A 17,039-nucleotide genomic window follows, 5' to 3' on the forward strand; every position below is an offset into this window, starting at 1 on the left:
TCACAGCACATTTAGGATTTGGGTCAACATGTACTGGGACTAAGCTGAAAAACAAAACAAAATGAAGGAAGCCAACCAAACATAAAAGAAGACCAGACTGAAAACATTCAGACAAATTGAACATGTACATATCTGCCTGCATAAAAGCAACTCTTATAAAACAACAGCTCACTGATGAATTCAAATTTCATGACAGATATAATCATGGGTAATTATTTAATAAAACAGGTGATTGTTTGTTTTGTCATAAAGATACATACCAGTACTTCATTTACATATACATGATGGAGATATTTTTTACAACCGACCAGTTCTGAGTCAATTCAAGTAGTAAATGCAGCATAGGTGAAAGCTAAATCTTTATTACATTTAATAACAAGACAACCTCATACCCTTGATACATTCAATGCTCGGAAAATCTTAGCGAGAGAAAATCAACCCAAACCTGGGATAATTAGTCAAAGTGTTAAAGCAAACAACATGCATAGTGGATATGCACAATGCACCCCTCCCAATCCTGTGAAAAAGTCCTCTACGTGGTGGATGCTGATAAGGCAACATGAGTTTCTGCTGTTTAATAGTAACGATTCCAGTAATCATAATGGACCACGCCTTGCATGGAACACATCTTCACATTGATTATTGAGTATTTTTTAAATGATTATTTAATTTGCTAGGGCAGAATTTACAGATGCCAATTTACGTGTATTTCACAAATGTTGAACACTGGAGAAAAAAAATATGCGTATATCTATCCAAAGGATTGGATGCAATGAAAACATGGGCTCAGAAAGCAGCAAGGGGTAGCAGTGTCATACATTTGACTGGGAGTGCACCAACGGCTTTTAACCAGGGGTGAGATTTATCAGAATATTTCAAGCAATCACTGTTAAAATCTGGAAATTATGAGTTTGTAGTTTACTAAGGTGTTTTTATATAAAAGTTTATACAGAACATAAATGGGAATGTTAAGGAATGCCTTTTAGTGAGGCTAATTAGGCAAACATTAAGTTTTCCATCGACCCTTCATTGCTGTGGAGCCCCCAAAACCTCTGATGATGATTTTGTGGATATTTCATTTTCCAAGAATCTCACCGGTGTTTATCATTGCCTGGGAAAGGACAGATAGTTATTTCAGTCCCAGATGAAACCCTGCCGTGCTTACAGACCTCTCTAATGTTGCCTCCTCCTCACATGTTTGGTCAGAGTTGGCATAAATATCACCTTTGGTTGATGTTACATCTACATGTACCATGAACAAAAGGTGATATTTGCCCACTCACATGCATGTTTGTCTCATTTCTTTCAAATAGGGCTGTATTTTTGTTTTTCATCTAGAATTAGGAGCACATGTATTTATTGGTTTTTTTTTTTTATTTTTAAATACTTTTTTTGGCTCAGTTGTTTGACTTTGGTTTGAAAGTTAGTTACAATGTATAGTTAACAAGCCACTGGTTATGCTAGGTGAATAATAAGACTGTGACATACAGAGAAAGAGAGACTGGCCTGTAGGAATTCTAAAGCAGTCTGCTGTTCACATGCATTGGGCTCATATCTTCTGAGACTTCAAAAATGCAAGAGGGGAGTCGCAGGCTGTTTGCAAACTGTGAATAGGTTCACCACATCTTTGCATGGTATGTCATTCCAGTCACCCGATGAATTCAGCACGGCACAGTTTTCCGCTGCGCCACCTGAATTGTTGTTGGGTTCACCCATGGCCCAAGGCATCTCCTTCAAGGGAACAACCCTCACCCCTTCCCAGCATACCCATCTACCTGTTGGCAGCAAGCAAGAGACGTTATGATAAATGCACTTGAAATACATTAAAATGAACTTACAAATGTCAGATACTGTATAACCTAGAACCTTTCAGACATGGAAAAGTGATCAAGATGAAGTCAATTTGACAATGCTGCATTTATAAAAATGGAAAAAAAATGTGCCTGACATTGTAGTCTTTGTCTTAACAGTACCCAGAAAATATTCACTACACTGAGAGAAAAGAAAAATCTAACCAAAGTAGCGGGGTTGTAACAAAGTGTAAATATTGCCCAATGTGCTGTTGTTTCTTTACCAGAGTTACCAGTGGAGGTCACAACTTTTTTGGGGGGGGGTGACGAATGTTTTTGCAGTATTCCTGGCAGTGGTTAGCTGCGCCACCCATTTTTTTTGGTTAGAAAGTTTGTTTGTCCAAATGCCAAAAAACAAAACAAGCAATGCTGACAACATCACAAACCATTTTCCATTCCTAGCTTCGTAGTGCAATGGTTGCACAGCAAAATAACTTTGTTCACTCGCGGCTCATCCATAAGGCACGAATGCACAAAACTGGACTTTTTCTGGCTTGAATACAGAGAATCAGCTTCATTTACATGCTTTGATGACTTTCCACTTCCTTTGTGATAGTAAAAGGGAGAAATTTCACCATTTTGCATTTTATGCTCATGGATTTCCATATTAATGAGCGAAAGCAAGATGTCATTCAAGCCAGATACATGTAGGAGTTTGTAACATTTTGCTAGATCTTTTACAATTAAACTCTACTTTATTTTTGGTTTTCATGGTAAACGGCTCGTTCAGATCACTTTAGTCACCAGTATTTCTTAAAACCATTGTGGATGGCAGATTTATCTGCTGCATGTTTCCTTTAATGGCTTGTAGGTCCTGGGCACCAGCATTCCTCAGAGCCAACTTTTGAAAACACTGCCCATATTGCAGGATAATACTTTCTATCCAATTTTGGAGCATTCACCTCCGTGAGATATTGTCATACTCACCTTCCACTTGCTCATCGGTGCAACCAATCCAGATGCGAGTCTCACCCCGCGGCATCAAGTCGAGTAATACCTGGCTCTCGCTCTTGGATTGGGGCACGGCCATCACTCCTCCCATCTGAGCACACTCCTGCGTTGCCTTGAGCCAGGCCAACTTCCTCCCTGTGGCTTTGTAGCATTCCATCCCCCACTGGTGCCAAGTGGGAGGGCATGCCCCTCCCATGGAGCCCGTGCACCACTCCTCTGCACCGACTGGGTAACTCAGCAGAAGGCTAGCAGCCCAAACCAGCCCGACCAATGCCATGCTCACACCAAAGACTGAGCAGCACTCCAGTGATGGAGGCATTAGTTATTGCCAGAGCACATATACTGGGTAGTTTCAATTGGGAAATGCCTATAACGAGTAGAAAATCAATGAATTTAGTACCTTTTGTCATAGCAACCAGTTCCTAAACATGATGTTATCACTATTGTGAATGCCTGTTGGTTTAAGAGCCAATCACTGCTTCAGGTTTCAACGGTCTGTTGCCACACTGTGTTTTTTTTTCACTGTGTGTATATAGTCTGAGACATCGCCAGACCATTCATAGGTAACCACGGCAATAATGACAATAAAATGCTCTTGCTGTAGTTCATTTGGTGTCTTGAATTAAGATCAAAACTTCTAGTTTCTTCTTTCGTGTCCTTCATGGATAGACAGGATACCGGTATCTTTCACTCACCAGTTTGTTCGAATTGAGAACTTGTCGGTCAATTATTTATGTTCAGGTCCAGGTCAGATTTTCATTGGTTCCTCCAGTCCTTATTCTTGATTGCTCACCTGTCAGTTGGGCGTGTAGTTCGTTTGTTTATATGTGTGTAAACATTTTATTTATTTTTCATGTTGTCAGATTCACTTGCCTATTTTCCTGATCACGAGTATTTCAGATTACATTTACTTAGTCTGTGTAAACGTTGTCAACATGGGTAGAAAGAGTGGACCCCATAGAATTTTTGAGGAATGAGTCCGTGACCAGATGATAATGTTGTGCCTAAACTGGGCTTAGGTGTAACTATCCATAGGCCTGTTTATTTTTAGTAGACGTTTCAAGCAGGGATGCAGTAGGTAGGCATTTGGGCTACGGTGTTTAAGCACACTGCCATTTACCCAGGTTTGCTTGTTATGTCTTATCTTTGTCTCAGCCCCTTCCCCTCCCCCTATTCCACTTTACAGCCCTCGGTCTTGCCTATTCAACTTTTTTTCTCACTTGTTGCTGTAGCTTCTCATTTCGTCTTTCCTTTTTAGTTTACTTTTTTCATTTACTTGCCAGTGAATTTGTTTGATTTTAGTAAATGGTATTAATTAAACTATAGTTGTCAATAAAAATGTGAATAACAACAGATGATGGAGGACTTAAAGTGATCTCCAGAAAAGTTGACAGGCAAAACAAGATCACTGTTTTTACCTTTGTAAAAACTTCTGCTTGGATCGAAACAACAGGTCTTCAATTTTTCTTTCATTTGAAAACTTAAGAAAGCGGAATTTTAAATTGGTATACAGGGGGGGTTTACTCACCCTTTGTCAAACATCCCTCATGAAAATGTATGCAGCATGATGCTGACTATAAGAAATCCCATTTTGTAATCTTTTCAACTTACATTTGTTAACCCTAACCCCCCAAGGGTTGCTGGCCCTAACCTTCCCCATTCATATAAAGTTAAACACCCATATGGGACTTTGTGCACAGAGGTTGTTAGACTTCGTTTTTCTGAGGTATGCCAAACCCAGTGCAAAAGCCAGCTGTTATGGGCCTACCAGACCTATTCCCACAGAATTAAACACTTTACTTCTGTTTAACTCTGTGTGGTTGGGGAAGGTTAAGGTTAATACCACTATTACTTGCCAATTTACACAGCACAAGATCCAAATCCACTGTATGTGAACCAGCTACCCCTCTGTATAATGCATGCTGTATAGATGATACTTATCAGTTGAATGGCATCTGCTTTTCTTTGTTTCAGAGACCCAGAGGGAAAGAGCTGGTCCCAGACAGTGATGATGATGGTTCAGAAACTGGCTCCGAGTCAATGCTTCTTGATGCACAGAATGGAAAGGACACGGCACAGCCAGTCAAGGTATATTCAGCAACATTTATTTGAAAAGTGTTTCAGCGTACTTTTACATGGCAGAGATTACCCGCTTGAAAGATGTAATCTAAAGATTTGGACCACTAAAAATATTCAGATTTTTTTATATATATTGTGCTGTTTTGGGAGTTCTACATTCATGTTATATTTTATTCAAAATATATACTGTACCACTGGCGTTCTTGTGAATTCACTTTGTAAACAGTGTGTGTCAGTGGGTGTCAGTAGGTGTCAGTGAGTGTCAGTGGGTGTCAGTGGATGTCATTTTCAGTACTTAACCCTAACAGTCCTCAGTCTTCCAACAGGTGAAGGATTGAGGAGTGTTAGGGTTAATTATTGCATGAGAACCTCCACAGTCTTAAACCCAGTTTGATATTTAATCCTTGCCATTTTTGCTTTGATGTTGGACACAGCTTCAGTTTTTCCAAATCAATAGGCAATTCCTTTTGAACATATTTAGGCGAAACAAATGATATCCAAGAGCATTTTGAATGATTTAAAGTGTAACCAGGGCCTAATTTTATTCATGGTTGGGTGTTGACAATACAAGATCTGATTTGTGACCGGACACAATGCATCCTTCAAAATCATCCACTCATTTGTGCCGTATAGCTTCAAGTGTTGGAAAGTGATGTTAAAATGACAGCAGTTGCCAATAGAGTTTCAAGTGAGTCACGCACATTTCCTTGTTCTCATCGGCATTATCATTGATCCCTCTGCCAGGACACAGATTTTGGTTCCAGTTCCAGCTACGACATCGTGCAACCGACTCAGGCCCCACCGGAGACAGAGAAAAAGCAGACGGTCATCCTCGAGACACCACAGCGGGAGTTAGCCACCCTGGTCTTTGCCGAGAGCTCAGATGAGAATATACCCACAGAAACAGGTGAGGAAGGTGTGGAGGGTTGAATTTGACATAGTTGCCAAGCTCAAACAGACCGGTATCTCACCGACACTGTAGACAGGGCCTCAAGTTTGTGGATATTTTGGGGGCATACATTGATCTGTTTTTTTTTTATTACAGTTTACATTAATTGAACAGCACATGTTTTCCCCATAGGCATATTTTCCATTTTTATGGCAGATGATGTAATTGTCTACAAGTACCTCACAATTGCCTTCACTTTTTTCCTTTTTGAAGAGGTTTTGTGCATGTCCAACTTTGAGACTTTGCCATGAAAGGTTTTCATCCATTCTCATGTCTGTTGGAAGCCTTTGATTTTAAAATGGCTTTGACCAAATACAAGAATGTAGCAAAAAATCACGGCACTAATCTATAAATTGAGTTGTGGATAGTAAGCACAGTACATGCGGGTTAATCCACAAATTAGGGGTCCATGTTTTTCATGTCCCTGTCACATCTGACCTATGATTTTGTAAGCTCAGAACACATTCTCTGATTTCCAAGAGTGATGAATTAATGCAAATTACCTGCCAAACAAATATTGATAGTTTGAAATCAGTTTCGGCGATATTTCCGCGTCAAATAACAAAGGTCAGATGTAACAGGGACATAAACATGTCACACTTTTGGACCCCTCATTTCTGGAATTACCCATGTACATGTTAAGTTTGTTACCGTTAGTTCATTGAATTAGGAACATTCTACATGTTGATCATTTTGTTGTTTCTTCTTCTTCTGACAGTGAAAGCAGTAGCAGATAGCTCCATATCTCCTGGGAGTGTAGCAGAGACACCAGCCTCCAAACCCTTAGCTGGTGAGTTGTTACTATTGTAGGACAGAAGAGGGTAGGGCCAACTGCCTCCAGATGGTATTATTTTTGATCCAATATCTCGATTTGGCCAGAATTCAAGAGAAAGAGGCAACTTTTCAAGTAAAGCCTAGTGCCACAAATGCTGACTCGGAATGATTTCAGCAACTGTCGTGCAGTCTTTCGTCCTTTGACCTCCTATTTGTTCATGCTGATGGGCACTGCCGCCGAGTGATACTTGCCGCACCAGGATGTGTGCGCACAAGCCAGGAAGCTGAGAACTCCGGGAATGTTTGGCAGCTCAACCCATCTCCTGACCCTGCAAGTATACATGTAGATGGTGGGATCATGTCTGCACGGCCTCTGTCACCACTCTGGTCAACTGTAGTCTCAGGGATATCTACATGAATTGATTTCACTCCGCTCAAAATGAAATTTCATTGCCATCGACTTTTCAAGCACAGTTGTTCTTGAGATTTTTTTCCATCTCTTTTCAATTGCAGAGAGCACTGTCGTGAATGAATCAGATATTGAAGAAAGCACCAGTAAGTATTCTATTTGAAAATTGAGTAGTTGGGTTTTTCTCACTGTTGAATTAACTCATTAACTATTTCGTTGTACTAGTTTTGAGTCAGTGTACCTATGCTTTCTGTTGCTTGCTTTATTTATTTTTCAAAAAGTAAAGTGTTTCCCCAATGTGGCATTGCCTATTTGTGATACATAAATTATACATTATGAAAGTTTGCCTAACGTACTCACCACTGCCCATCAACTCAAACCTGGTCAGCCAACCCTTGACAAGCTTAGAAGTGGAATGGCCAGACATCTGTGTAAACAGGTGGTCATGGGCTCAAGTCCCGCCTGAGCAAACTTGTGACTTTTTTCTGTATTTTTCAGCCGGAAGAAGTCGACATTCTGCGCTGGATGTTAATGCACTTGCCGTGGCTCCCACTCAGCCCTATGGAGGCACGGATGAGCAGGAAACACAGGCCTACCTGGCAACCACGGAATCAGATGAGGGTAAATTTGCCATAGTTCCCCACAAACCGAATCGTTGCATGTTTTTGATTATAATTGTTTATTATTTCTTGTTGAGAAACCACGGATCCCTCAAGAGCACCCAAGCACTGTAACTCACAAGCCTGGGGAAACCTGTAGAGAGTTGACAATGAGAAGCAGTTACAGTTTTAGAGGTGGGAGGAAAACCCCAGAGGAATATTCTGGGTAAAACCAATCGATTCAGGTAAGAACTGAGAACCTAATCCATGTGTTGTCTTTGATGGGATTCGAACCCGGGAAGCAGAGGTGAAATGCGTACATATGAAGAATCAGTACACATCTTTAAGTGACTTATTGTATACGTGTTAAGGCAAACACAAGGGCTCAAGGTCTGTTTTTGAGTTTAGTTCTTACTCAGATTGTGGTCAGCTCTAGTGTTCTCTTTCTGCCGAGTCTTTGCTCTGTGTGTGTTCTGGTTCTGCTACTGGTTTTTGATTTTGCATTAATTCTTGTAAATACTTGCGGGTTGGCTTTTACTCTTTATTGGAATTTGTGTGCTTTTGTACATTATTTCAAAAGATCTGACCAAATTTCTATTCTTTCATCACTGATTTAAGCAACTTTTTTTTTCTCTGGAATTATGCATGCTTTTGCTGTGCTGACTGCAATGGTCGTTACGAAACAGATGGAGGCTTGGTTAACTCCAAACCGGGTGTTAAGAAACGCTGAGGGAAACAGGGCCCTAACAGCGTGAAGAATTGTTTCTAATATGACTTGTTATGTTAACCATTCCCAACTGTTACGAAGTTCTCCCAGGTTCATAAAATGTCATCCTGTTAAAAGCTATTTAAATTAACTGTGACAAAGTTATCCCTTTAAACCATGACCAGTTACCGGACCCATTGTTCCTCCATAATTAATTCTCCTGCATAAGTTGTGATCCAAGTCGCGGCAGAGTTACCGGTAGTAACATCTTTGTGTGGCATTTAATGCTGTGTTTGCCTGTAACGACTACAGATGACGCTGACGAGATCAGAAGGCAGGGCCTGTTTGATGCACCCACCCAGGCTTTTGGTGTGCCAGACTCTGAGGACGAGATGGAGCCTGCCAAGGGCAAAACAAAGAACAAGAAAATAAGTAAGCTAGACAAGAACTTTCACCCCTTAACCATTGTCCCGTCGGGTGCTTTTAAAAACGCAGTGCCTACATTCGGGCAATTTTTCAATATCTTCGGTTTTCAAAAATCTCCCAAAATCCTTATTTTTTTTCCCTGAACGCCTAAACCCTATAGAGTGTTTGTCAGGTGGCTACTCTACTCGAACAGACAACATCTATTGGCGCGAGAGAATTTCAGCCAGGCCTGCTGCCTTGTAAAAAGATTGTGCAGTGTTACATGAGTTTCTTTTGTTCCCGAAACTGGCACAGTGTGCTTCTGGTGTCTTGTGAAAACGGGCCAGATTAGTGTGCAGCGGTATTGTTTGCTCATCTCTGGAGTGCTGGAGCACTTTTGTCCTCTGTGGTAATCCGCTCGTGCTGAATGCCACAAACAGTGATATAATCTTTCAAAACAACGACGGATTTCCTCCGCTATTGACAGCTGAAAAATGTTGGCAATTCCCAGCAGCTCTGTTGTTTGTTCCGAGTACGGTCTTTGGTACATGGCCCAAGCTCTTTTGTCCGATATCAGACACCCCAGCTATGCGTACAAACCCAAGGTACCCGAAAACGGGCTCCCCGGCAGGATGTGGTTAACTTCCTCAAGTATGTGAGTTGTTTATCCAAGTTCAGAAATGTAAGGAAACTGGAGCAAACTGCTGGCTACAAGTGACCAAAAGTATACAATAACTAAAAAGGTAATGGGCCAGACATGTTGATCCTTGCAGAATCTGTTTCAAAGACCCCTGTGTTTAACAGTTTAGAGTGTCATTTGAAGTTTTAAGTGATGTGAAGAAGTATCTGTCTGTTCTGGACTTTCCCCACACTTGTCTCTTTTCTTTCTTTGTATTTTTTTGTTGTTGTTAAGTTTTCAGTGTATCTTGACTGGTTTGTCTCAACTTGCATAGCTATTAATGGAAGTTTGAAGCATGTTAAATGTGTGCAGGCTCCTTCATTTGGGACACAAACATGACAAAAGTATCAGCAAGACTCCACAAAATCCAACCAACACCCAAGAAACTGTGCTGTGATAACTAAAGGCTATCCCCTCCAGTTCAAAGAGCCCAGAGGCGAAACTGTTCTGTTTGATTCTGACTCATGAAGCTGTTGATCCTTCTTTTTCTTGTATTTGTAGGTCTGGAACCAACTCTGATTTTCAATCTTTCCACTGACGATGAGACAAGTCCTGCGAAGAGACCAGGAAGACCCAAACACTACCCTCAACATAAGGATGCCATTGAGGCAAAGAAGAACCCTCAAGGCCACAGTGACGAAGACGGTGAGACATCGACACTGGCATACACGGACCTGGCGACCCAGGCCTACTGCCCAGACACCGATGACCAGTCGGACGAAGAAGCGGACGAGTCTGTGGGCGGCAAGACTGCAGTGGCCAAAGGGCGCCCTCGTGGGAGCATGAGCCCTGATGACATGGAAGCCTCGACGCTGGCATTTCCCGACCTGGCTACCCAGGCCTATTGTGCTGACACAGACGACCAGTCTGACGAGGACGATGAGTTTGATCTGCGGAAGCGCAGGGCCATGAACACCTTGGACCCAACTCTCAAGTATGATATGGAGTCAGAGAGTCCAGGTACCGGACCTGATCAGGCCAAGACTGATAGTGATATAAACGACCAAAGAACAAAGGAAGCTGAGCCAACATTGAGGTACGATATGGGAGTTGCAGTAGACAAGAGCGGTCCGGAGGGCGACGTGGATATATGCCTAGAGCCAACGCTGGCTTACACAACAGAGGAAGATAATGAAGAGGTTAGAAATCCAGTAACATTTTATTTTAATGCTTATCATATTGCTTAGAAATTTCATTGCTTTCCTGAAACAAGGGATTTAGTAATTCTTTAAACAATCACATTTTCGTTGGATGAAAATGAGGAAATCTGCTTCTCCCAATTCAGGGAAACTAGAAAGAGCCTTCATGTGCATTGCTTAATTTATCTTTTAGTGTTAAAAGAAGTGGCTATAAAATGCAAGCTAGAGTCTGCGTTGGTTGACGTTGTGTGCCTACAGAGAGCACGAACATAGGGTACACCAACCTATTGATATACGTTTAGTTTAGATGACACTGGCTAGCAGGTTTTTTGAGGAATGAGTGAGACAAACAGCCATTCTTCAATAAATGAGCTCATTGGTTCCATTTTGGAACACCTGAGTTTAAGTGATGTAAGGATAGTTCCAGACATTAGGGGTCCAAAAGTGTGACATTTTTGTGTCCCTGTTACATCTGACCTCTGCTATTTGACATGGAAATATCACTGGAATTGATTTCAAGCTACTACTATTTGTTGGGCAGGTAATTTGCCTAAATTCATCACGCTTGGAAATTGGAAAATGTGGACCCCTAAGTTCTAGAATTACCCATAAATCAAGCATTCCTCACTGTAAGAGGTGAAATGTATTGAAAGTCACAGTGTCGGAGACAATTCAAATATATATGAAGGAATCCAAGCAAGGAATTACATACTCCAAAGCTACATCCTTTGCCCAAATTATAAATTATTTGAAAAGCTTCAACTTTTTAATTTTGTAAATATTCTGCTTTCATGGAAGGACATGGACATTTCTGCATTAGTAGCGGCTGAAACTCAGGCCTACACCACAACTGATTCGGACTTGGATGAAGAACAAGCAAAACCAAAGACATATAGAAGGAGACCGCAAACAGACCGAAAGCAACATTCCAAGATCGTCAGTGCGGAAGCACCCACATTGGCCTACGACGATAACTCAGACAGTGTGGCCTCAAGACAAGTCAGAGAGATTCCTGATGATGATGAGGCAGTGGACAGTCACTGTGAGGAGGCCACGCTGGCCTATGACGAGGAGGAGCCTATGGATACCGAGATGTCACCGGATGCGGGAGAGGAGAGGATTAATAGATTTGCCGAGATGGAAACCCAACCGGCTGACGGAATGAAACAATCAGGTACGTACTGACTTTCGGCGGGAATTAAAGGATTGCAAATTCGAGAGAAGTGGCTGGTTGCACTTTTGCCCAGTGGTGAGTTCTCTTTGGTAGTCCATAGTGGTAGCTCCATGCTGTAGCATATTAGTTTACATGTAATACACAGTATCAGGTCAAGTTCTTGAGCAGTGGAGTGATCGTCGTTCCCACTGGAGTAGCATTGGTGTGGTATTTTTAATGGATGTAATGTATTTCACCGTGAGCACTTAACGGCCTTACAAATGATTAAAAAAAAACAACTGCTGCGTCCAGTTTGCTTTTTCCAAGGTTTCCTGGGTTTATCGAGTTTATGTCCCGAACAAAGGAAATTGGTCCTTAGTTTAGGGATAGTGAGTTTACAATTGAACATTTCACTGCAGAGTGAGGGTACCTGTGCCTCGGATGCACAGTACAAATTGTCCTTGACTTGCGCTATCTCACAGGTAAAGTTCGTTGCCAGGAGGACATTCTACATATAGGCATGAGCTCAGTAACGATGTTTCACATGTTGGTCGGGGTTATTATTTCGCAGACAAAGCAGACACCCCAGTTCTTCAGTGTAGCACTACAGAGGATGACGATGACACGACAGTGACCACGCAGGCATACGGCACGGGCAAAGACGAAGACGAAACACCAGACATTCACAGTGAGCCTGATGCCCCGACCCTGCAGTACGACACTACAACAGAAGATGAGGACGACACTACTGGCACCACGCTGGCGTATGGCATTGACAAAGATAACAAAACACCTGGCACCCGTGCCGAGCGGGACGCACCGACCCTGCAGTACAACACTACAGAGGATGGAGACGACACAGCAGCAGCATCACGGAACTACGGCTTGGACAAAGAAGACGGCCAAATGCAAGAAATCCATGGGAAACCGTCAACCTCCACCACCGATCGGCCGATGCTTCCAGCGGATCAGGACAAAGCAATTGTGATGGCAAAGAGAAAACTGCACGGGAGTTCTGCTCGGGGAAAAAGACAAGACAACGAAGAGGTTAGACAAGAGGAAAAGGACGGCACCTCCATGGAAACCAAGGTCATTGGAGCTGAAGCAGGGAGTGAAACAGTAAGACACCCATTCCACTTTCAGTACTCAACGGCATCTCTCTATTTTCATTCAGTGAGCTGTTCTCTCATCTCCCAGACAGCAGCACTTGTACCTTAACCCACCTTTGGTTTTACAGCACAAATGTGCACAAATGCCCACAGTCACTGGTGAGCATGTAGTTTCTATATGGAACTCAAACATGCACAGGTTCAGGGTGTACACAGTAGGTTGTCGGCACAAAATGACCCAGGGTCTTTTGTGCAGTCCTCTTCACTGCATTTGGTTTACTGCACAGTTATGCACGTGAAACAGTGAAGCACAGTCGTTGGGCAGCACAAAAGTGCAATCTGATATTCCTGTGAGGGACTGTTGGTGCAGTGCACAAGACACAGCTGTGCTTCTTTGAGGTGTTTACCAAATGACCCAAAGAGTGACTTCAGCATAGAAGGGTTAATAGTTCAAAGTAAAAGAGATCTTTACTCGTTTCTCTTTTCTTCGAAACCAATTCGAGACTTTGGAAGCATCTCCAGACCGTGTTCGGTCCTTTCCTCCTCTAGAAGTAGGCCATATTCAAGTTTGGTTATTGCTTAAGATATCACACCACCTATAGAAGCTACTACTGTGCATTTTCATGGACACGCGTTATTTCCAACTGTAGCCATGTAATCTGGATGGGGCTTAATACACGTACCTAACCAGTGGAACGGAAACATTTCAGCCTTTTGAATCTTTCTCTTTTTGTGGCTTGATTCCAGCAAGTCCCGGACAGCCAAGATGAAAGAGAGGAAGAGAACCAGCCTCTTGCAGGAATCTCTCGCGTCTCCTCCATGCTGCGCAAGGTGCCGGCCCGCTCCGCCATGGCCAGCCCAGAGAAGAGGCTGCCCCAGGGAGGACGCAGAGTGGCCTTCAAGGAACAGGTAGATTCCAACCAGCAAGGTCCCGTCTCAAAGAACAGAAAATACTGCTTGGCACATTTTGATGTGCTAAGCAAATATCAGCAGGGAACCGGTCACAAGAAATTTAAAGTGCATGGCATTTAGTTGGTAACCTGCTTTTGTTGAAGAAGTGCTCTCTTTGCTTAGCTTTACTATGCTCAAGGTGTAATTTGTCGCTATCAGTGGCATATTCTTCAGTACCATTTCCGCAATAGCTCTGATACTTCTCTACCATGCAAAGATACCAATACTTTGTGCATATTCTGGTGAAAAGTAGTCACAAACCTGTTCACCATTTTTGTTCATGAATCAATGCATGAATGCAGTGTCAGTAGCAGGCTTAGTAGTGCCAGGTACAATTGCAGTGGCCATGCACAGACCAATACAGTTTATCAGGAACCATGTGCACACTTTAGAAGTAGCTTTTTGTCTTTAAAGTGAATATTCTTTGAAGTGTAAATCTTTCATTCATCATAACTGATGGCTGATAATTAATCACATTTTCTTGTGATTTTTCTCAAACTACCAGACACCTCCAGAGGAAGCTACTCCAGAAGAAAAAATTCCACCCCTTCGGAAATCAGCCAGAGGGAGGACGGTCCCAGCTAGGTTCAAGGACGACACTCCAATGACAACAAGAGTCACTGAGACAGATGCCAAGCCCACACGGAGGAAATCAAAGGAGTTCCGCTCAGCTCCTGGAGTGGAGCAAGCCTCAGATGAGGTCAGGCCCAAGAGGGCTGTCAAGGTTAAGCAGAAGGAAAGCAGGGACGTCGTTGAAGGTACTGGGAACGTCACAGGAACCCCGTCCAAGCCTGCTGATGGGGATTCTGAGGAGGACACCCTGGAGTTGAAGGAAGGCGGCGGTATGGTCTGGTCGTCCGTCGGTGGGCTTGAGGTGCCCGAGGCCAACAACAACGAGAATTGCCTCAAGGGGAAAGCCCCGGCCCGGAGGACTTCACGGCGGCAGGCCAGCTACAAGAAGGCCATAGAAGGCCACGACTCAGACGACACGGAGTCGCTGTCCTCTACGTCCAGCCTGCCAGTGGAGACGGCAGAGCTGAACATCAGCACAGTCAGAATCCAAGTGACAGCCTGCGATGGGAAGCAAAGTGATGACTCGGTGAAGCCTCGGCGAGGAAGGAGGAGCAATGCCAGCAAAACTGCAGGAATGGCCTCAGGCAAGATGGACAAGTCTGCTCAGCAGGTCAGTGAGGCTCCTGCTGAGGAGGGCAGACTGCCAGCCACACCAGCAGGAAAGAGGCAGCCAAGACGGTCAGCAGCGTCAAAGGGCAATCTGGCTGAAACCTCGGAAAAAACACAAACAAAATCTGAGAGAGATCAGCAAGCCAGTAATGCTTCAGAAACAGTTGAGAAGAGCAGAGATGTTACCAGTAGTAGTGCTGAGGGGAACAGGTCATCTCGAAACCAAACCAAAGAAGCTGCGATTGAATCAGATAAAATTGCCGTTCCAGCGAAACGAGGCAGAAAACCCAAATCAGTGGTGGCGCCGCAGACAAAGGGATTGAAACAATCCTCCATAACAGACTTCAGCATTGCTGTTACAGAAGACCAGGGAAGGTTAAAAAGTCAGCCTGAAAAAAGCAGCTCAAAGATGGAGAACATGCTGGACAGCCTGGAATCCAACGAGAGCCCATCTTTACTGTCATCTGAATCACTGTCATCAAGGACCACGGCACGGTCCAGCCGTGCCAAGCCAAGCACACCAGAGACAGGAGAAAAGTCGCCCAGTAAGCTGGCTTGGAAACAGGATACATTCGTCGCCCCAGAACCGGTGAAGCGAGCGGCGCGTGGCCGAAGAGGGGCCAAGCAAGAGGAAGGTCAGAGGTCAACAGAACCTCCTCCTGCAACCTCAGAGCCACAGACAGTGACTCCAGACAAGATGGCAGTGGCCTCACAGGGGCGAGGCAGCAAGAAGGGAAGAAACTCTACAGTGTCGGAAACACCACAAAAAGAAGAGGTGAGGAGTGGTCAATACTATCGTTCTCGTGTGGCCTTAGTTCATCTCCGAATTTAAAGACCCTTTAAATTGAGAAATGAACTTCGGTCACACGTCACGTAAACATGGTTCAAAGAAGTGCGACAGTAGCGGTGTTCATGCGTGTCACAAAATTGCTGGAGTGCCTGCACAGTATATTTAGCATGAAGGCTGAATGCACTTGAATCATTACTGTCCCCACTTACTGGACTGGGAATCATCCTTAGAAACAACACAGCTCCTTGGAGAGTGTACAGCTAGGGTGCTGTGACTTTGCCTAAGGTCATAACATGCACCTGCCGGATTCAAACCCCTGACCCTATGATTTGAGAGTCACAAACCCTGACCACAAGGTCATACGGCCCCACGTTACTTTTATTTTTGAGTTTTAAGGATGTTGTGCAATATGGTTCAATTTGATGTTGTTTCACAAGTAACACTTCAAATGAACGATTTAAAGAAGGAAACTTGTTTGTCCATCTTTTTACCAGCAACCTGCCGCCACGCCCAGCAGTAATAGGCGTGGTAAGAGGGCTGCACCCGCCCAAACCACTCCAAGCCCTACACCGCACAAAAAACGCAAAGACCCAGACACACCTGAACACGAGGTCACTAGTCCGTCACTACGGAAACGATCCAGTGAGACCAAGCCAAAGGTCATGTTCACTGGGGTTGTCAACAAGGCATGGGAAAAGGTGAGAGTTAGATAACCTTATTTGCAACCTTTTTCTGAAAGAAGTAAATAAATAACAGTGCCCGATTCTAAGAAATTTGACAGTTAATTGGCTTCCAAGTATTAGTGTAAATTTACTTATGTTTTCATGATTAACCACTTCATGCCAGGGCATTTTTCAATGTTGGTGATGCTGGGCTGGCATGACTATCATTTTTTCCGTTTTCAAAATTCTTCAAAAATTCATCATTTCATTTAACGGTCGTTTAAAGCCGCACCAAGTAATCTTCAGGCACTACTCTAAGTTGAGAGGTGACCTTCATTGACGCCCGAGTATTTCAGCTAGGCCAGCAGCCTTGTCAACAGAGCCCGGAATGTGCGGTGTTGTATAACTTTCTTTTGTTCATGAACCTGGCTGAGTGCACTGCTGACCTCTTTTCAATAGGGGCCAGATTAGCGTGCATCGGTGCTGTAAAGCTCATTGCTGCGGTGGTGGAGCGCCTTTGTCCCCGGTGGTAATTCGCTCGCTCTCAATGCCCCCAAACCCTGGTATATGGTTTCAAAACACGGCTGGATTATCACTACTCTTGAGAGTGAAAAATGTCGGTAATTCCCAGCAGCCTGGTCTTTTGTTCGGA

The 17,039-nt window shown here is 43.5% G+C and overlaps 2 protein-coding genes across 4 annotated transcripts in view; one reads left to right on the top strand and one right to left on the bottom strand.

The window, feature by feature from the left end:
• Positions 1–17,039, top strand: part of LOC110985511 (uncharacterized) — a 48,392-nt gene that overhangs the window by 17,906 nt on the left and 13,447 nt on the right. For 2 of the 3 annotated variants that reach the window (XM_022246582.2, XM_022246583.2), the window contains exons 6-17: positions 4,776–4,889; positions 5,625–5,787; positions 6,548–6,619; positions 7,117–7,158; positions 7,511–7,633; positions 8,630–8,749; positions 9,903–10,540; positions 11,339–11,714; positions 12,265–12,812; positions 13,550–13,711; positions 14,259–15,710; positions 16,220–16,423. In XM_022246582.2, coding sequence (XP_022102274.2) covers positions 4,776–4,889; positions 5,625–5,787; positions 6,548–6,619; positions 7,117–7,158; positions 7,511–7,633; positions 8,630–8,749; positions 9,903–10,540; positions 11,339–11,714; positions 12,265–12,812; positions 13,550–13,711; positions 14,259–15,710; positions 16,220–16,423 — 4,014 coding nt within the window. Of the gene's footprint in view, positions 1–4,775; positions 4,890–5,624; positions 5,788–6,547; positions 6,620–7,116; positions 7,159–7,510; positions 7,634–7,682; positions 7,857–8,629; positions 8,750–9,902; positions 10,541–11,338; positions 11,715–12,264; positions 12,813–13,549; positions 13,712–14,258; positions 15,711–16,219; positions 16,424–17,039 lie in introns of those variants that run through there. The other variant, XM_087148915.1, reaches the window with a different exon arrangement.
• LOC110985513 (C-type lectin domain family 4 member E-like) lies at positions 1,517–3,336 on the bottom strand. The gene is made up of 2 exons (XM_022246585.2): positions 2,778–3,336; positions 1,517–1,775 (listed from the first exon to the last, which is right to left on the bottom strand). The coding sequence occupies exons 1-2, from the start codon at positions 3,118–3,120 to the stop codon at positions 1,567–1,569; spliced, it is 552 nt and encodes a 183-aa protein (XP_022102277.2). The 5' UTR covers positions 3,121–3,336; the 3' UTR covers positions 1,517–1,566.

This window comes from Acanthaster planci, linkage group LG18, assembly GCF_054643075.1.
Source record: "Acanthaster planci isolate LZ-2023a linkage group LG18, COTS_SCS, whole genome shotgun sequence".
Lineage (NCBI taxonomy): Eukaryota > Metazoa > Echinodermata > Asteroidea > Valvatida > Acanthasteridae > Acanthaster > Acanthaster planci.

Excerpts from the sequence above, each read along its gene's own strand:
- LOC110985513 (XM_022246585.2), bottom strand. The coding sequence starts at position 3,120 with ATGCCTCCATCACTGGAGTGCTGCTCAGTCTTTGGTGTGAGCATGGCA. Across the intron at positions 1,776-2,777 it reads CACCGATGAGCAAGTGGAAG|GTAGATGGGTATGCTGGGAA; the intron begins GTGAGTATGACA and ends TGCTGCCAACAG.